At 39.9% G+C, this 18,019-nt stretch overlaps 1 protein-coding gene across 23 annotated transcripts in view; it reads left to right on the top strand.

The window, feature by feature from the left end:
• Window positions 1-15,412: 15,412 nt before the first annotated feature.
• The window catches only part of LOC308668493 (scavenger receptor cysteine-rich domain-containing protein DMBT1-like), a 68,586-nt gene continuing 65,979 nt past the window's right edge, over window positions 15,413-18,019 (top strand). For 5 of the 23 annotated variants that reach the window (XM_081328458.1, XM_081328475.1, XM_081328474.1 and 2 more), the window contains exons 1-3: window positions 15,416-15,502; window positions 15,848-15,934; window positions 16,573-16,887. In XM_081328458.1, the coding sequence (XP_081184584.1) occupies window positions 15,871-15,934; window positions 16,573-16,887 (379 nt within the window). In that variant the 5' untranslated portion in view covers window positions 15,416-15,502; window positions 15,848-15,870. Of the gene's footprint in view, window positions 15,503-15,835; window positions 15,935-16,572; window positions 16,888-18,019 lie in introns of those variants that run through there. The other 18 variants (XM_081328468.1, XM_081328480.1, XM_081328472.1 and 15 more) reach the window with 9 other exon arrangements.

Here is an 18,019-nt window from a genome sequence, read left to right on the forward strand (position 1 = left end):
TATTTTAAGATTTTTATCCCACTTTTGTTTCATGAAACATCTGGCCCCAAAGAAAGATACAATATATGTTAAATTTTATAAGAAATTTGAAATAAAAATAGTTTCACTGTAGAAACTGCATAACCAGAAGACCCCTTATTTGGGGGAAACCTAAGAATATCCACATCTTTAAAATAATAAAATGCTATTATGTGTACAAAAAAGATACAGGACAGAAGATAAAAAAGAAAAAACGATTCAAAGGCCCAATCTGACCACAAGATGCATTTTGAAATGGAGACAAGTATCTGTTGCGTTAAATGCCATCTGTAACACAACGGGCAAGGAATTTCACAGACTTGTTATCAAGAATGGCTTTTCTCAGGTGGCAGCATCAAATTTCTAGCAAATTAATTTTCTCAAAAAGATCTAAACGTCTGATCAAATATACAGGACAGAAGGAATGAACCTCAGGACCTAACACACATACAAATTTGTAAATTGTTACAGTCACACCAAACAGCTCAGCGGCAAATTGGAAATTAGTACAGCTCCTTTAGAACAAATATTGCTGTAATGCCTGGGTTATGCATTTTTCTGGCCAAGCTTAAGAGTAGCTCCAATTTTATAATCCAATTTAGATTTAGACATTGTAGCCAGGCAACCTGTATCTAAAAATATAGTGGAAAACAAGCATTCTTTCTCATAGAGTGTAGTTTAATGAAAGTAATGGCTCAACATTTATTTAAAAGATTTTGTAAATGCATTTTGGCACAGGTTCCAAACCTTTCACCTGGAAACCCTTCAAAGTATTCTGGAATTCACAAATAAGCCTAAAGGATCCCTCACTAATGTAAGTGAGTCTGATGGCTACCAATCCAATCCTTACCAGAAAATAATTTGACTATGAGAACAAGGACATAAGAAACCTTCCCCATTCGTAATATTTACACAATGCTTAATTATGAAATTATGAGGATGCTCGGCTTTATGTGACATATACTTAAACTGGTGATATAGTAAAATTGCCCATGCTTGTCATGGAAATCATAAGATCTTCAGATGGAAGCATGAAAGAGACCATATGTGCTTGTGAGTCTTAAAGAGCTTCAGATACTCTACATCCTATAAATTAACCTGCCTAACCCAGATAAGGCAATGGGGCAACCTGTGTATGACAAATGTTCATGCTGGTCCTGTAACCTAAGATGCGCAAACTCAGATCCTTCACTGAAGGAGAAGAATCTCTTGATAAGTCTAGTAAACCACAATGATTCGTCTCAATTCCTGCAGTCTGGGCTGATATTGCATCAAATAGGCAGAGCTAAGTCAAGCCAACTACACACCAGCTCACCCCTTCAAGTCAAATCTCATTAAATATGCCACCAATTAAACGATAAATTAAACATACCTGATATTGACTAACAGAATCATTAGACAATCTGGGAGATAGCTCTTTTTTGTTTTATTTCTGCATCCCTGTCCAATTTTTGATGTGATCACTCTCCTTGCTTACTTCCATTTAATTTATGTTATTTGCCCAAGCTGACATATAACAACATACAACAATATATCTATCTATATCTACTGTATATCTATATCTATATCTACATTTACATCATCCTCATCTATATCTACTGTATATCTATATTTATTTATTTATTCAGTGCTTTTTTTGTAAAAGAAAAAGGTGCCGGAACTCACTCATGTCATACAACCCGCCTTACCTACCCTACAAGGTTCCATCCAAAAAAGGTGCCGGAACTCCGTTCTGAGCGTTCTATGAGAAAAAAAGCCCTGTATTTATTTATTTATTTATTGAATTTCTATACCGCCCTTCTCCCGAAGGACTCAGGGCGGTGTACAGGGCAATAAAAGCATTACATACAAAAGTTAAAATAAAATAAAATTAATTAAGCCCTAACAATAAATAATTAAAAATACCCCAACCCTTAAACCAGGCCGGCCTGTTCAAATAAATAGGTTTTCAGATCACGGCGGAAAGAGCGAAGGTCGGGAGCCATCCATATATCTATCTATCTCAGATTTTTAGTTATCAGTATTACTTTCCTTGTAAAGAGAATATTTCCCTACAATTGCACAGTCTTTCAGAATTTCCAGTAGTCAAGTAGTCAGCTTCACGTAGTCAAGCTACTACTTTAGTCCAACAAAGCTCTTATCTTGGTAAAAGCCAATGTTGAATATCATGCTCTCACACAGACTGGCTAGTCAATGGTTTGGGAGAAAACCTAAAAGGAGGTGCCAGAAGTGGCTGAAAAATAAAACTGATCCAACTTTCTAGAGGGCCTCATATCCTAATTATGGCTATCCTCACAAATGTAACTACTACATCATAGGCTTCATGGTCAAAATGTGTAGATTTTTGCATTGTTTGTAATAACTATAATAGAGACAGAAAAAAGGCAAAAGAGAAATTTCATATTCCAAACCTATTAACAAAGCTTGTAGGGTGAATTATCATAACATTGTAACATAATCTCTATATGACATTTGTTAAAATATGTTAACATTCCTATTATTAACATAGTATTAAAAATAAGATGAAATATTAGGAGGGGGAGGAAAAACGAAAATGTTATTTTAAGCAAAACAACTCGAGAATTGACCAGATAGTTTCATGGATCTCTTCTTTGCTCTCCACTCAAAGAAAGCTAATTTCTATTTATTTATCTGTAGACCTCCTTTATTATTTTTACAAATAATACAAGGAAGCAAAGATATCCAACACATCTTCCTTCTCTTATTTTTGCCACAATAACAACCCTGTGAATAGCACACACAACAACAATTCATTGCTATAAATTAGATATGTTTGTAATGTCATAATGTTCTAATGTTCAATTAACCAGAGGGACAGCTTGCCTCCACAAGTTGAGGGCACTTCATCACTGGAGATTTTTAAGAGACTGGACAGCCACTTGTCTGAAATGGTATAGGACAGGGGTGTCAGACTCAATTTCATTGAGGGCCACATCAGCATTGCGGTTGCCCTCAAGGGGCTGGGTGGATATGGCCTGGGAGGGCGTGGCCTACTGGGTGGGCGTGGCTAGAGTGCATATGGCCTACTGGGTGGGCGTGGCCAGCTCTACATCGTTCACATCAAGGGTGCCTATGGGGGCCTGGGCAGGAGTGGGACAGATCTGAGGGTTTCTGGCAGAAGGAGGGTCTCTGGGCTAGGGCCAAGGTAGTGGGGGCCGTTCCCTCACTGTTTCCAGGATGGCTTCGCGGGCCCCATGAAACCACTTCGCGGGCCGGATCCATCCCCTGGGCCTTGTGTTTGACATGTCTGGTATAGGATCTTCTGCTGCAGCATGGGGTTGGACAAGAAGATCTCCAAGGTCTCTTCCGGCTCTATTCTGATTGATAAAGTTGAAAGACGATTTTATTTCACTACAACCATTTATCTTGAAATGTAACTATTTTCATATATGCACTCAAGTTAAATGACATCAAATACTGGGAACAGAGCTAAGGAGAACATATGTGGCTATGGAGTCTTAGTGCTCTCTGAGCTTTGTTGTTTGCTTTGTCTGGTTGATTTGTCTGAATGCCAAGCTTCCAGGAATTCCCTAGCATTTTTGAATTTAGCTTGGTCTCACGTGCATTACATGTTTCCTGTTCTAGAAGCGTTTTTAATATGCAGTTCTGTTCTTCTTGCTGAAAAAGTGTTTTTAATTGATAAACGATAGCTATTTGGAGCCCTTTTCCTTGTGTACTTCTCTAGCCAACACAAGTAATTTTAGGGAAAAATAATTCTACTCATATTATGCTAACATCTGAGGGAATTACCTGCTTTGATACTAGGGATGTACCATTATAGACTTTTTTAGAATAAATAATCATGCAGTGCTCTTTGATGTGTCTTTTTAATCGGAACCATGACATCATGCCAGAATCTACTTTCTTTCAAGCATCCTGGGGGGTCCTGAGCCCCCGCCGCTGTCTCTAGCAAGGGACAGAAGCTGGCAAGGGTTCAGGGAAGAATCTTCATCATGGGAAAAGGAAGCCTGGCAGCTGATGAAACCTCAGAGGAGGGACTAATGGATGGCTTGCTGTGGGAAGAAGAGTTTGGGCAGATCTCCAACCCTTAGCAGCTAAGTGAGCCTATCTGGTCGTCAGGCTGGAACCACTCCAGTGGAGACTACAGATGCCTTGAGACTGCACTGCCAGAGTCTTCAAAAGCAGAATGGTGGAGAGCTACCAGACCATCTGCCACTGAGAATTTGGGTGAGTGGAAAATCCTGTCTGCAGACCAAACAGCCTGCCAGCCCCAGGAGTCCCCTGCCAGGCCCTCCAGACCCACAGAGACAGAGGACCCCAGTCTGGGGCCTTGCAGCAATGGGAGGTTGGGGAACCCACACAAGTGAAAGGCCAACAACATCTGAGCTTGCCACAGCTAATAGAGGCCTTGCAACAGCTGGGGATGGTGCAGAAGCCTGGAGATAAGAAGCTGGTGGGAAGACAACAACAGCAAGGCTGGAAGCAGCAGGGCCCGAATGTGCAACCCCTGAACATACAGCAGGACCAGTGGGGCCAGCAGCAGTGGGGGGCATGGCAGCCATTGGATCAACAACAAGGATGGGGCCAGCGGCAATGGGGGGCCCAGCAACCAATGATGAGCCCACCCTTCAGAGCAATCTTTGATGGGGACCCAGAGAAACTGAATTTTTTCCGCAACCAAGTACGCTCTCACTTGAATTGCTAGGCCCATCTCTACCCAGACCCAGGTGCTATGGTTGATGTGATTGCATCCAGCCTAGAGGGAGAAGCATCAGAATGGTTGAACAATTTATATAACGAGCAAGCCCCTGAATTGGAGGACCCCCACCTTTTCCTCCTAGGGCTCAGGGAAAGATTTGAGGACCCATCCACTGCCCTCAAAGCGGAAGAACAAATCCACAAGATAAAACAAGCTGGACAGCCTGCCCTGGACTATGTGCAGGAGTTTCAAAAGATGGCCGGTTGGATAGAGAGATGGCCTGAGCAATCCATAATTCATCTTTTTAGAGAAGGGTTAGACGACCACCTTTCTCAGGCATATATCTACCGAGCTGTGCCTGACCAGCTGCATGAATGGTACCAGGCAGCGGTGAAATTAGATGTTCAGCTCGCCCACTATAAGAAGCTTCTTCTACTTGAAGCCGAGCTGGGTCCGAACAACCTGAATGGCAATCACCCCCACAAAAATCTCCAGCTACTGTGATGGCTGAAAGACCTAGGGCACCTGTAGGGCCGGCAATTAAGTGTTTCTGGTGCGGACAGCAGGGATATCGAGCAGCGAAATGCCCAGTCCTCTTCCCCCAAAAGCAGAACAGACCAGGACCAGTGAGAAAGAGACCTACACAGTGGCTAATGGGAGAGAAATCCAACCGGATAACGCAGGAACCTGTTGCCCAGGTCACATCTCCCACACAAGAGGATGCCAGAACTCAGGCTGGATGCACCCCCATTCTACCCTCTTTCAACAACAAAGGAGAGAATGACCTGATGGTGTGCCGACACGTCCCAACTTTTTTAACTACCTGCCAAGCTGATAATCCCTAAATTGGGTATGTAGGTAGTTTTAAAGGTGCTAGTTGATTCTGGATGCTCCTGATGCATCATTAGCTTGCCATTTGCCATGAAACTGGGCATACAAGCAAAACTGCTCTCCAAAGCTGTGAGGTTCGAGCAAGCTGATGGCTCCTTGATAGGAGGAACTTTAGTCATGCAATTAACAGAGCCCCTACACTTAGAAATAGGTGAGCACTGGGAATTTATTCTCTTCCTGGTGGCCCCCAAAATGACTGGGACTGTGATCTTAGGATTAGCCTGGTTGGACAAATGGAAGCCGTTTATCTGGTGGGAGAAAGGAATGAGAACTGTGAGACTACCTATAGGGCCAGATTCCCCCATTGATTCAACAGATGTTACAGGGAATTTTAGTCCACCCAATGAGCGAGCACACATGGCTGCCTCACAGCCACCAGGCGAGCCACTCATCCCCAGCGAGTTCCAGGACCTAGCGGAGGCATTTAGTGAGAAAGAATGCAATACCTTGCCTCCTCACCGGCCCAATGATTGTTCCATTGAACTGTTGCCAGGGGCCAAACTTCTACAACCAAGAATGTACGCTATGTCCCCCCTTGAAATGGAGGAGATGCAACGATATATGGATACAAATCTAATGAGGGGATTCATTGAACGGGCCAAGTCTACTGTGGGAACCCCTATGTTGTTCAAAGAAAAAAAAGATTTGTCTCTTCGTCTCTGCGTAGACTCTAAGGGCCTTAACGTTGTGAGTGTGGAAAATAAATACCCTCTCCCCCTCCTGAAAGACTTACTAACCCACCTAGAGAAGAGGAATGTCTTCACTAAGTTAGACCTGAGAGAAGCATATTACTGGGTGAGAATAAAGGAGGGGGATGAGTGGAAAATGGCCTTCAACTGCCCCTTGGGAAGCTACCAATTCAAAGTCATGCCATTTGGACTGCAGGGAGCCCCAGCCGTATTTATGCAGTTGATTAATGAGGTCCTACATGATCATTTATACAAAGAGGTTGTGGTGTATCTTGATGACATTCTGATATACAGTACAAATATGACTGACCACATAAGACTGGTCAGAGAAGTGTTAAAGAAACTATTGAATGCCAAACTTTATATCAAATTGTCAAAATGTGAATTTCACCAAACCCGATTAGATTATCTTGGCTATAGAATTTCCGATAAGGGCATCAAAATGGACCCAGCCAAAGTGAAAGCTATAATTGAATGGCAGCCCCCAAAGACTCTCAAACAGCTCCAGACCTTCCTAGGGTTTGCCAACTTCTGCCATCAATTCATTCCTTCTTTTGTCTAGATTGCTCTACCCCTTACAGAATTAAAATGGGCAAGGGAGTGGGGGAAACCACCACCTGGTCAACCACTAGCATGGACTATGAGTTGTCAGAAAGCTTTTGAGAATTTAAAAAGATTATTTGCAGCTGAACCAGTTCTAAAACAGCCCTCCCCAGGGGAGCCCTTCATAATTCAAGCAGACGTCAGCGACGTGGCAGTCGGAGCTGTGTTACTGCAAAAGAATAAAAGTGGGGCCCTGCAACCTTGTGCCTACACCTCTAAGAAATTCACTGAAGGTGAGAGGAGATGGACAGTCTGGGAGAAGGAGGCCTTCACAATTAGGTGGGGGCTATTAAACTGGCAACACTATTTAGAAGGGACAAGGTGCCTTTTCAAGTATGGACAGATCACAAAAATTTAGAGGCACTAAAAACTCCCTGCAAATTGTCCCCAAAGCAAGTGTGATGGGCACACTACTTTAACCATTTTAATTTTACTCTAAAGTACATACCAGGAAGAAAAAACCTCCTAGCTGATGCACTATTCCAATTGCCACAGTACAAAAGCGAACGCGAAGAGGTCTACAAGACAGTCATCCCCAGTTCACAACCTGCGGCACAACTCACACCTTGCAGAACCCCTAATCCTGATGACCCGGGAACGAAGAAGATAAAATGAGAGCTTCTTACCGATCAATGGTTCAAAGATAATCAAACCTCCCTAACATGCAGGAATGGTTTGGCATAGAAGCAGGGGGAAATTGTATCTACCTGAAGCCCTCTGTCTCAATGCTCTCAAACACAGCCATGATGTAAAACAGGCTAGACACTTCAGATATTTAAAAACTCTACACCTCATCTGCCGGCAATTTTGGTGGCCGGGGCTAAAACGAGATGTAGAAAACTATGTTAGGAGTTGTACCATATGTGCCACCATGAAAAGAATTCCAGGGAAAACCCCTGGGCTACTGCAGTCGGTGACAGACCCTTCTCAACCAACGGAAGAAATAGCTATGGACTTTATTGTAGACCTACCCAAAAGTAGAGGAAATACTGTTATCTGGACTGTGATAGATCTGTTTTCGAAGCGGGCTCATTTTATTGCCTGTAAAGGACTGCCATCTGCAGAACGACTGCCTAAATATTTCCTGAAACATATCTACCAATTGCATGGCACCCCTAAGTAAATAATTTCAGATAGAGGAGTGCAGTTCACAGCAAAATTTTGGAGGAATTTCCTTAAATTAATTGGATCAGCTCAAGGCTTATCATCTGCTTTTCATCCAGCTACCAATGGGGCTGCAGAATCCGCTAACAAAATGGTGGAGCAATATCTCAGATGCTATGTTTCCTACCAACAGACAAACTGGACTGACCTCCTCCCTTTCGCCGAGGTGGCCTACAATAATTCTGTTCACAACAGCACCGGCTACACACCTTTCAGAGTAATTTAATTTAATTTAATTTTAATAACTTAATTTGTATACCGCCCTTCTCCCGAAGGACTCAGGGCGGTGAACAGGGCAATAGAGTAGCCACAGAAAAAGAGTTCAGCCCAATGGCTGACTACCTTCAGGTGCCCTCCGCTTCCCATATACTTGATCAGTGGGTGAGGGGGTGGGAAGAGGTTTAGAGAAACACAAAAATGGTATTAAAAACACTTCTGAGACTTATAAAAAACAGGCTGATAAAAAGAGAGCTCCCCAAAGAACATTCCAAGTTGAGGAAAAGGTTTATCTGTCAACTAAATATTTATGCCTCAAATTACCCAGCAAGAAATTAGGACTGAAATTCTTGGGGACTTTTTCCATTGTAAGAATCATCAACCTGGTCATGGTAGAATTGAAGCTCGGTTCACCCAGTTTTCCATTGTAGCTTGCTGAAACCTTTTCGGGCCTCCACTTTAAGACCTCCTCCTAAGAAGGCACCCGGACCCCTCGTAGTAGCGGGTCAAGACCCATTATGAAGTGAAACGTATTCTTGACTCTAGAATCTTTAAGGGAAAATTGCAGTACCTAGTACAATGAAAAGGATACCCATTGACTGAAGCCATTTGGGTGAAATCTAGCGATGTGAAAACTGACAGACTTATCAAAAAGTTTTATGAGAAACACCCCAACAAACCAAAAGCCAGTTCCTAATTTGTGTTCTATTTACATTACAGGATCTGTCCTTTTTGTAAGGGGGGCCAGATGTCAGTGCTGTAAACATTGACATGTTTTTGCACTGACAATATAAGAGGCAACCTTTTGCTTCAACTGTTTGACTTTGAATCACTAAAGCGCAGGAGGGATTCAATCCAGACATTTTAAGAAAGATAAGAAATAGTGAGCTTCAAGGGAAGTGAAAGTTCATGTGTTGGACTAATTGGTGAATGTGATTCATGATGTGTAATTAAGGTAGGGAGATTCTGTAGGATATGATGTGTCAAGGGGAGGACAATTCAGATTCTGGTACCCATCCATGAGTGCCGATGCTCCATTCTGTTCATTATAGACTTTTTTAGAATAAATAATCATGCAGTGCTCTTTGATGTGTCTTTTTAATTGGAACAATGACAGCCAGCTTGCCAGGTGAGCAGAAGATCGGAGAGAGGGGGAGGGGAGAGAGAGAGGGAGAGAGAGAAAGAGAAAGAAAGGAAGCGCAAGTGCCTTTCTCTATCTCTCTCTGTCTCTTTCTCTCTCATACTCACTCATACACACACACAAAACACACAAACACACTGAGTGGGAGAAGAGGACTGGCAGACCAAGGGCAGAAAGAGAGAGGGAGGGAGAGGGGGGAGAAAGGAAGGGTGGGAGATAGAGGGAGCGAGAGAGAGGGAGGAGAGAGAGGGAGGGAAGGAGAGAGACAGAAAAAATATATGAATATATGTGGTTGTCCTTGCTGGACTTCTAGTAAAGAATGTTTAATGAAATATTTTGATGTTTTTTTTAATTAAGAGGTGAGGTATGAGGATAATTATGCTGTATTTAAAGATGGTAGATAAGCTACTAAAATTGTTTTTTACCTGTTGGGATGAAAGAGAAAGGTTTTTTTCACTATTTCTCTTGTCCTTTTCTCCCCCCCCCCCGCAATTTTTTTCTTTTCTGTTTTTCTGTTTGTAGTTTTTATAGTTTGCTTTTTATTTCACAAATATGAGGATGACTCAAATAGACATTTGAGTATTTTATTTGAAAGTAACCTTCGACCCAGCGACTTTTTTTTTTGGAGTTCAAAATGCTTTTGTTGCATGCTGAAATAAAAATGTGTTTTCTTTGTAGCAGTTCATTGATTTCATAAATGCAGCACGCTATAGATTTTTTAATACATAGCATAAAGGTAAAAAACAATATATCCAGTGGTATCTTCATTTTAGATGTCAAAAGGGTTTTGCCGCTCCCAGTGTCTTCTTTTCGGTGGGAAACGGGTTCAAGTGGCTCTTTAAGTGTTTTAGGTCGACTACCCCTGCACCAGACGGAGGACATATTCCCCATATTTATTTTTTACTATAGGTAGTTTTTGAGTTACAATTGATCCCAGAATTTTTGGTGCTAAGTGATACATTTGTTAAGTGAGTTTTGCCCCATTTTACAAACTTTCTTGCTGTAGTTGTTGTGAATCGCTGCAGTTGTTAAGTGGGTAACACGGTTGTTAAGTGAATCTGGCTTCCTCCCATTAACTTTGCTTATCAGAAGTTCGCAAAAAGTGATCACGTGACCCCGGTCCAAAGAGATAATAAAATGTGAAGAAGGAAACAAAATACCTCTTCAGCAACCAGCATAACAGGTAAGCAGGATTTAATACTAGACAAACTTTTCTCTTTTTTATCCTGTAATCCCTTAATTTGGAGTAGAGTCAGGACGGCTAAATGGAGCTGAGCATTTACTGGTCCGATGATCCTCCTGACACCTACACAGAGCAGCAGATATTTTCTCTTTGCACTCTGAGAGACAAATATCTGCCACTATCTAGGATTGAATTCTCAACCTTCTGAATGGGAGGGAAGTGTCTTCACCACTAGGCCACCATGCCATTCAAATACTGTACCAGACAAACAATCAAACAAAAAACAATACCGTAATCATTTCTGATTAGACCAAACACTTGCTTAGTCCAACATCCTGTTTTCTATAACAGGCAATCAAATGTCTTTGGGACATCTACATTTAACTATCTACAGTCCTTTGTCAGTAGACCATGACATTTGAATAAGACTAGAAGTATATTTTTTGACAAGATACAGGAAATATAGAACTAAGCTGGTCGCTTCTCTGCTACTTAATGTGAGAAGTTTTATATCAAAATGTATTTTATTCTTTATATTGTTTCCATCTTCCCTTAAAACAGGGGTCCCCAACCCCCGGTCTGTGGACTAGTACCGGGCTGCGGCATGCCATCAACTGGTCTGCACAAACAAGCAAAGCCCCATCTGTGGGATGCAGACAGCACACAAAACCACGCACCCTCTGGTCCACGTAAAAACCTCTCTCCACACAACGGTCCCTGGTGCCCAAAAGGTTGGGGACCTCTGCCTTAAAACATTAACAAAATCACAATAATCTGAGAATCAGAGTCTCCACTAGATAATTGACAGTCAAGCTGAAAATAAATTAATGAAGTAAAAATAGCAAACAGGGGAAATCCTTTACCCAAACTTCCTTAAACTTCCAAATAACTTACCCAGACCTAATCCATATAATCCATATAAGGTCTGCAAACAAAATAGAGTTAATTATATTAGGTCTCCCAGTGGAACTGTATGTTCACAAGAATACATACCTACACACACACACACACAAACACACACACCTCAAACGTCACCCTAGAATAAGCATGTAGACACTTCCACACTCTAGATAAGCTCCCCTTATAAAAATCTGCTGCTGCACCCCATTTTTCTGCAGCTGCCCCTAAAAGCAAAATGTTTGCTTTTAGGAATAAATATTTCACAACTGTCTGGATCTCATTTTTATTTTTCCACAATCCCGGCTCACGTTGGAAGCCCAAATTATTCTTCTGACATTAACTAATAAGCTAAAACTAATAGAATATTACTGAGATTTTTTTAAAAGGATTTTTTGTTAGCTGCAATAATTTTAATAATGTGCAGCGCATGTTGCTAGTCACCCTCCTGTGTTAATTAGGGTTACATAGGGTGATCGTTCAGCTTGTCATATATTTAATTTGTTCAACTTGTGACGATGACAGAACAGAAAGAGGAAAGGAAATACCTCTTGTATTTAATTGAAATGCGGAAAGAAAGAAAGTACTGAAGAAAAGAACAACTAATTCTCAGAAGTTTCATTCTACCTGTCATTGATATAGACACGGCCTTCAACTTTTACCATAGGCTCTTTGTTTTACTTAAAAGTTAGATGGAGATTTTTAAACTGGGTGTTGTTACAATAAACAAGTTGATGAGCATGCCAAATCCACAAAGGTCACTCTCAGTGAACATTTCTCTAAAATCATATAGTTCAGATTAGTGACTAACACACCTTTGTTGTTTTTTTTACAAAATTTACTGCCTGTGCAAGAAGCCAAAATTTGCTACTCGTTATGGTTGCAACTTTCTTTAAAATAAGTTGACACTACAGTTATTGGAATGTGGCACATGATGGTCTGTATATTTATATGCTTAAAGAGTTACAGCAAAAGAGAGAAATGAAGAGGATCTAGATCTTAGTTTTCAAATCGAAAACATCTGGGAATGTATGACAGATCAGTTTTGTTCATTTTGATCTAAGGAAAACATGAGGCCATTTTGCAAATGAAATTCAGAATAGTAGGATGGCAGTATAAATTTTCAAAAATAGGTGTATCTTTTCCTAGTGAACAGCTCTCCTCCATGGATATTGTGACAAAATGAATCAATTTTAGGGCCAAACATGGCCCTTTAGGTGCCACTGAATGACAATTCCCAGAAGGTCCTGGGAAGCTCATTGAGAGGGCTGCTGGGAGTTGTAGTTCATCAACTTATAGAAAACCATGCTTACTATTGCTGACCTTCATTTTAAGCTGTGCAGTTAAGAATCAAAACTGTTTCCAATCAAATCTAATATAGAAGAGAAAGGTAAATTTCATCAAATCCACAGTTACATGGAAGGTAGGTTTAACTTTGTCTCTCCAATTGAGGAAATCCTTCCTTGCATAAAAATTAGTTGAGAGAAAGAGTTTTAAAATAAATTACTGCTATAGAGTTTCTAAGAACAGTAGGCCAGAAGTCCTTCACTTCCCACTTTCCAGAGGTAATTCAGTTTTCTCTATGTGTGCCACTAACTCTTCAGAAAAGGAACTCATTGGATGGATAACACCTTGTTTAATTTGGCTGTGTAATTTTAGGAAGTATAAGATAAATTCTACTTGTGGAATTTCATATCTTGCTCTTGTCTGATATTTTTATCAGAAAGTCATTCCATACATAACAGTAGTGCATATGGAAGTTTAGTAAATGGAACTCCACCATCCCAAGATTGTCATTTGTGTGTATTCTAAGCAGGCTGTCAGTTTTTTTTACTGAGGTTTATTTTGATTTGATTGATTATGTACCATCAAGGACTAAATACAGGTAGTCCTTGAATTATGACCACAATTGACCCCCAACATTTCTTTTGCCAAGTTAAACATTTGTTAAGTGAATTTGCCTCATTTTATGACGTTTCTTGTCACAGTTGTTAAGTGAATCACTACAGTTGTTAAGTTGGTAACACGTCTCTTAAGTGAATATGACTTCCCCATTGACTTTGTTTGTCAGAAGGCAGCAAAGGGTGATTACATGGCCTTCAGACACTGCAACCATCATAAATATGAGTCAGTTGCCAAGCATCTGAATTTTGATCATGTGATCATGGTCTTAAGTGTGAAAAATGGTCATAAGTCACTTTTTTCAGTGCCGTTGTAAGCAAACTGTTGTATGTTGAGGACTACCTGTAAGCATTCTTCAAGATGCCTACAACTTTAAAAAATTGTGAATCCTATCAAATGTTTCAAGGGTTTTTGCAAAAATATTACCTGAAATGTTATTTGTTTTCCACACAAGCCCTTAGTTATACAATTAAACAAATCAGTCAAAAATATTTTACTTCATTTATTTACTGAGCAAAATGATCCAATGCTACATATTTATAATTGAGCATATTATGGTTTAGAACAGGGATGAGTAATATACACTGTAGATTACATGCAAACACTGAACCCTTTTGCAGCTGAGTGACTAGCACCAAAATTTGTTTCTCCTATTACTTTGAGATTAGAAATATATGAAAACTATAGTATATACAATCCTAAAGAATATGACAATTGTGTCTGGCTTTATCCTTATCCTCGTTTTCTCCTGAGAATTCTCAGCCCTAGCAAATGATACCAGTCTCCTGAACAGTACAGAAAGACTTAGTTCATTAACTGGGCCTGCTTAATTAAAGGGAGTAGGATGATATATCAATAATTAATTTTAATAGAACACACTGTTTTTACGGTCTCTTGATTTGTTCTTCTGGCCAAGCCCTTAATTTTTAAGAGTCTGTTACTGGTTTGGTGAATATCTGGATTGTTTTAAATTCATTATACTTGTAAATACCTCCTGTTGAGTTGAAAACTTTATAATATATTCTGTTTTGTTTTCAAGAAATACATATTTTAAAACACTGTATTTTTAAGAGTCACTTTGTAGAATCCAGCTGCCTCAATTCAGCATTTTTAATTCATCAGAACTCAGACCATTGTTTTATTCTTGGATATACTCAGTGGGTTAGGATGCTGAGCTTGTCGATCAGGAGGTTGGCAGTTTGGCGGGTCGAATCCCGAGTGCCACGTAACAGAGTGAGCGCCTGTTACTCGTCCCAGCTTCTGCCAACCTAGCAGTTCGAAAGCACGTAAAAATGCAAGTAGAAAAATAAGGACCACTACGGTGGGAAAGTAACAGCGTTCCATGCGCCTTTGGCGTCTAGTCATGCCGGCCACATGACCACGGAGACGTCCTCGGACAAGCACTGGCTCTTCGGCTTTGAAACGGAGTCGGAAACCACTAGCACGCATGTGCGGGGGAACCTTTACCTTTACCTTTTTATCCTTAGAGAAAACAAAGCACAAACCACAAAAAGCAAAACCACAAGCCACACAATTATTTTGTTCCTTTTCTGAAGAAAATATTTAAACGATCACACTTCATTCTCACCCCTCTTGGAGACCAGACATACTATAGATACTAGCAGCAGAAGAGATAGCATGCTTTTTAAAATGCATAAGTATTCTCTATTTAACAACAGTAATTGGGAATGGAATTTTCTATTGCTAAGTGACAGGATCATAAAGGACAATATCACACATGCCTGCACTGCTTAGCAGTGGAAATTCTGGCACTTCTGGTTGCCACCCTTGATTCACTGCAGGTTGTTCAGCAAGGACTTGACATGGTTACCACATGCAACCTTTTGCCAGCTTCCCCACTGATTTTGCTTGTAGGAAGCCAGCACATGTTGCAAATGATGACCAATGATTGCAGGGACCTTGTGATTGACATAAATACAGGTCATAAAAACCAGTCATTCAGTGGCATCATATGTTTGAACAGTCAATGAATTAATAGTTGTTAAATGAGAACCACTTGCAGTTAAATATGTTTCTGGGCTACAGCACCACAAACTTCAGTTGGGGATTTGCATCTCATATGGACAGATTTCAGAAGACAGAAACCCCAGTACATGGTGAATGGTTCTAGCCTACTTCTCAAACGCTCTATATACTTGGATAGCTTGGATATACATAAACTTTGTCATTAACTTTAAAAATGAACATTTCCTGGAGCAATTGCATTAGATGTCATTGTATGTGATTACCAAGCTTTTCCGTAATATTGGAAACTTAGCCTCCTTCTCACTTCGCCTAAGTGGTAGCTCTGTGTTCCCTGGAATAAATATTGTGAAATGAAAATATTATTAACTTCCTTGATGCAGACTTAGGAGATGAAGATGAAAGATCAAATTGCATACTAAAAATTTTCCTGTTTGGATTGGAACATTTATAAATTGTCAAGTTTCCTGTTTCTTTAGATTAGCAAAATACATCTTGAAATATGGGCACCCAGAAACTCTTCCCTTGGATGCTCCTAATACATGCTGCACTTCTACAAGAATCAGGTATGGTGTATATATATTATTATATGTTATTTTATATATGTTATATATTATACACTTGCTTGGATCTGAGAAGAAGATAGGTGATTGCTAAATGTCAGTAAACTGAGATATTGTGGACTGCTTTGCTTACGGTGTTCAGGAAACACGCAGCAATATTGTAAAGCATTAACCAGCTATGCTTGGATTAATGTTACCTCTTGATTCTATGAATTTGGATGCACAGAAGCAAAAGAATCAATTTACAAATCTACAAAAAGTACAAGCCCAGTGTGTACATATTTTAACACTTTTTTTGTTAATCCAAAGTTGGTTTTCGTGAGAATAATGTAATAGCTGCACAACTTGACTTTGGATGGTGCTAGCAATCATTCATCAAGAAGTCTCCACAAAACTGTTCTCAGAGAATTATTTTCAGTGATTTATATGAATGAAATAAATCCACTCAGGAATTAAGTCATAATAAAACTACTACGAGTCCATCATCTACTCTGTTGACCTAAACTTATTATTTTGCAGAATATATTATAGCATTGTGGAGGTGGTTGTTTTTTTAAAAAAAAAATTCAGAACACCATTGAGCTGATCTAATTTTATTTTATCAGAACCACTTACAATAATATCATTTGTGTTTTTGAAAGGGGCACAGGATCTACGCTTAGTAAATGGAAGCAACAGATGTGCCGGAAGACTAGAGGTTTATTATAAAGGAATTTGGGGAACTGTTTGCGATGACTACTTTAATCCAACCAATGCACAAATAGTGTGTAGACAACTTGCATGTGGAAATGCAACTAAGGTGATGGGATGGGCATACTTTGGCCAAGGATCAGGGTACATCAGTCTGGATGATGTAAAATGCACAGGAAGTGAACCCACCATCTGGGATTGTGTTCACGCCGGGTGGCTCAACCATGACTGTGGACACAATGAGGACGTTGGTGTCATTTGCTCAGGTAACATCTCTCTGTATATTTATATATGAGGTAGATCTTTAGAAATGAAGCCAAGTCAGATATCTCAACTAAAAAGTTGTACAAACTGATTTCATTTGGCCAAGTAATCCGAATCAGATAGTACCATTTCAAAAATTGAAGAAACAGGACTACAACATATATAGGGTTTATCTGAAATGCAGTACTAATGGAATTAGTGAATCTTATTCTTATCATTACTAGCTAGGAAAACAATGTTCTCTAAGAAAAGGTAAAGGTTCCTTCAGATTAAATTCAGCTCCTTGTATAACCAAATTAATATATTGGCCTGATGAAGGAGTTTACTATTGCCTTTTTTGGAGCATATATTTTAAAATGTCCCAATCTAATCTAAAACCCTATGGCCTTGTGTACAAATATTAAATGTCAAGCCCTCTTTAGTTTTTTGAGATCAACCATGTGAGTTAAATGCTGGTCTCTATTTAATCAATGCTTGTTAAGTAACGTATATGCAACTCTTTCCTAAACTGAGAGTTTATAATGTAATAAGCCTTGGTGGAGCAGTGGGCTAATGCCTCCTTAAGTAACACCAGCTGCCTGCAATTAGTGCAGGTTCGCATCCCACCAGGCTCAAGGTTGACTCAGCCTTCCATCCTTCCGAGGTAGGTAAAATGAGGACCCAGATTGTTGGGGGCAATTAAGCTGACTTTGTAATAATGCCGCTTGGGTTGTGTGTGAAAGCCCTAATAAGCAGGCATATACATAGAATGAAGGCTACTGCTAAGCTTGTAAGCCGCCCTGAGGCTTCGGAGAAGGGCGGGATATAAATGGAATTAAAATAAAAAATAATAATAAATGGTAACATTAGCCATCTAATCAAGATGAAACAATCCATGTCATCTCAAAGTGGGCTATTACAGTCTTTCTAATTGACTATTAATGATAACTTATTTGTTATTTACAAATGGAATGCAGTGGCTTAAGCAACAGATCAAAGAACTTATTATGATGCCATCTCTCTGTATTGATTAGTATTTTTTATAGTCCTCTTAATCTGAGCATAAATTATGAAGCTAATTGCAATTTCGGTTAATTCCATGGATCATAACCAAAATAAGCATCAGTGGGAGATGAACATACAAGTATTTCTTAT

This window comes from Vipera berus (assembly GCF_964194415.1).
Source record: "Vipera berus genome assembly, chromosome: 5".
In the NCBI taxonomy this organism is placed as follows: domain Eukaryota; kingdom Metazoa; phylum Chordata; class Lepidosauria; order Squamata; family Viperidae; genus Vipera; species Vipera berus.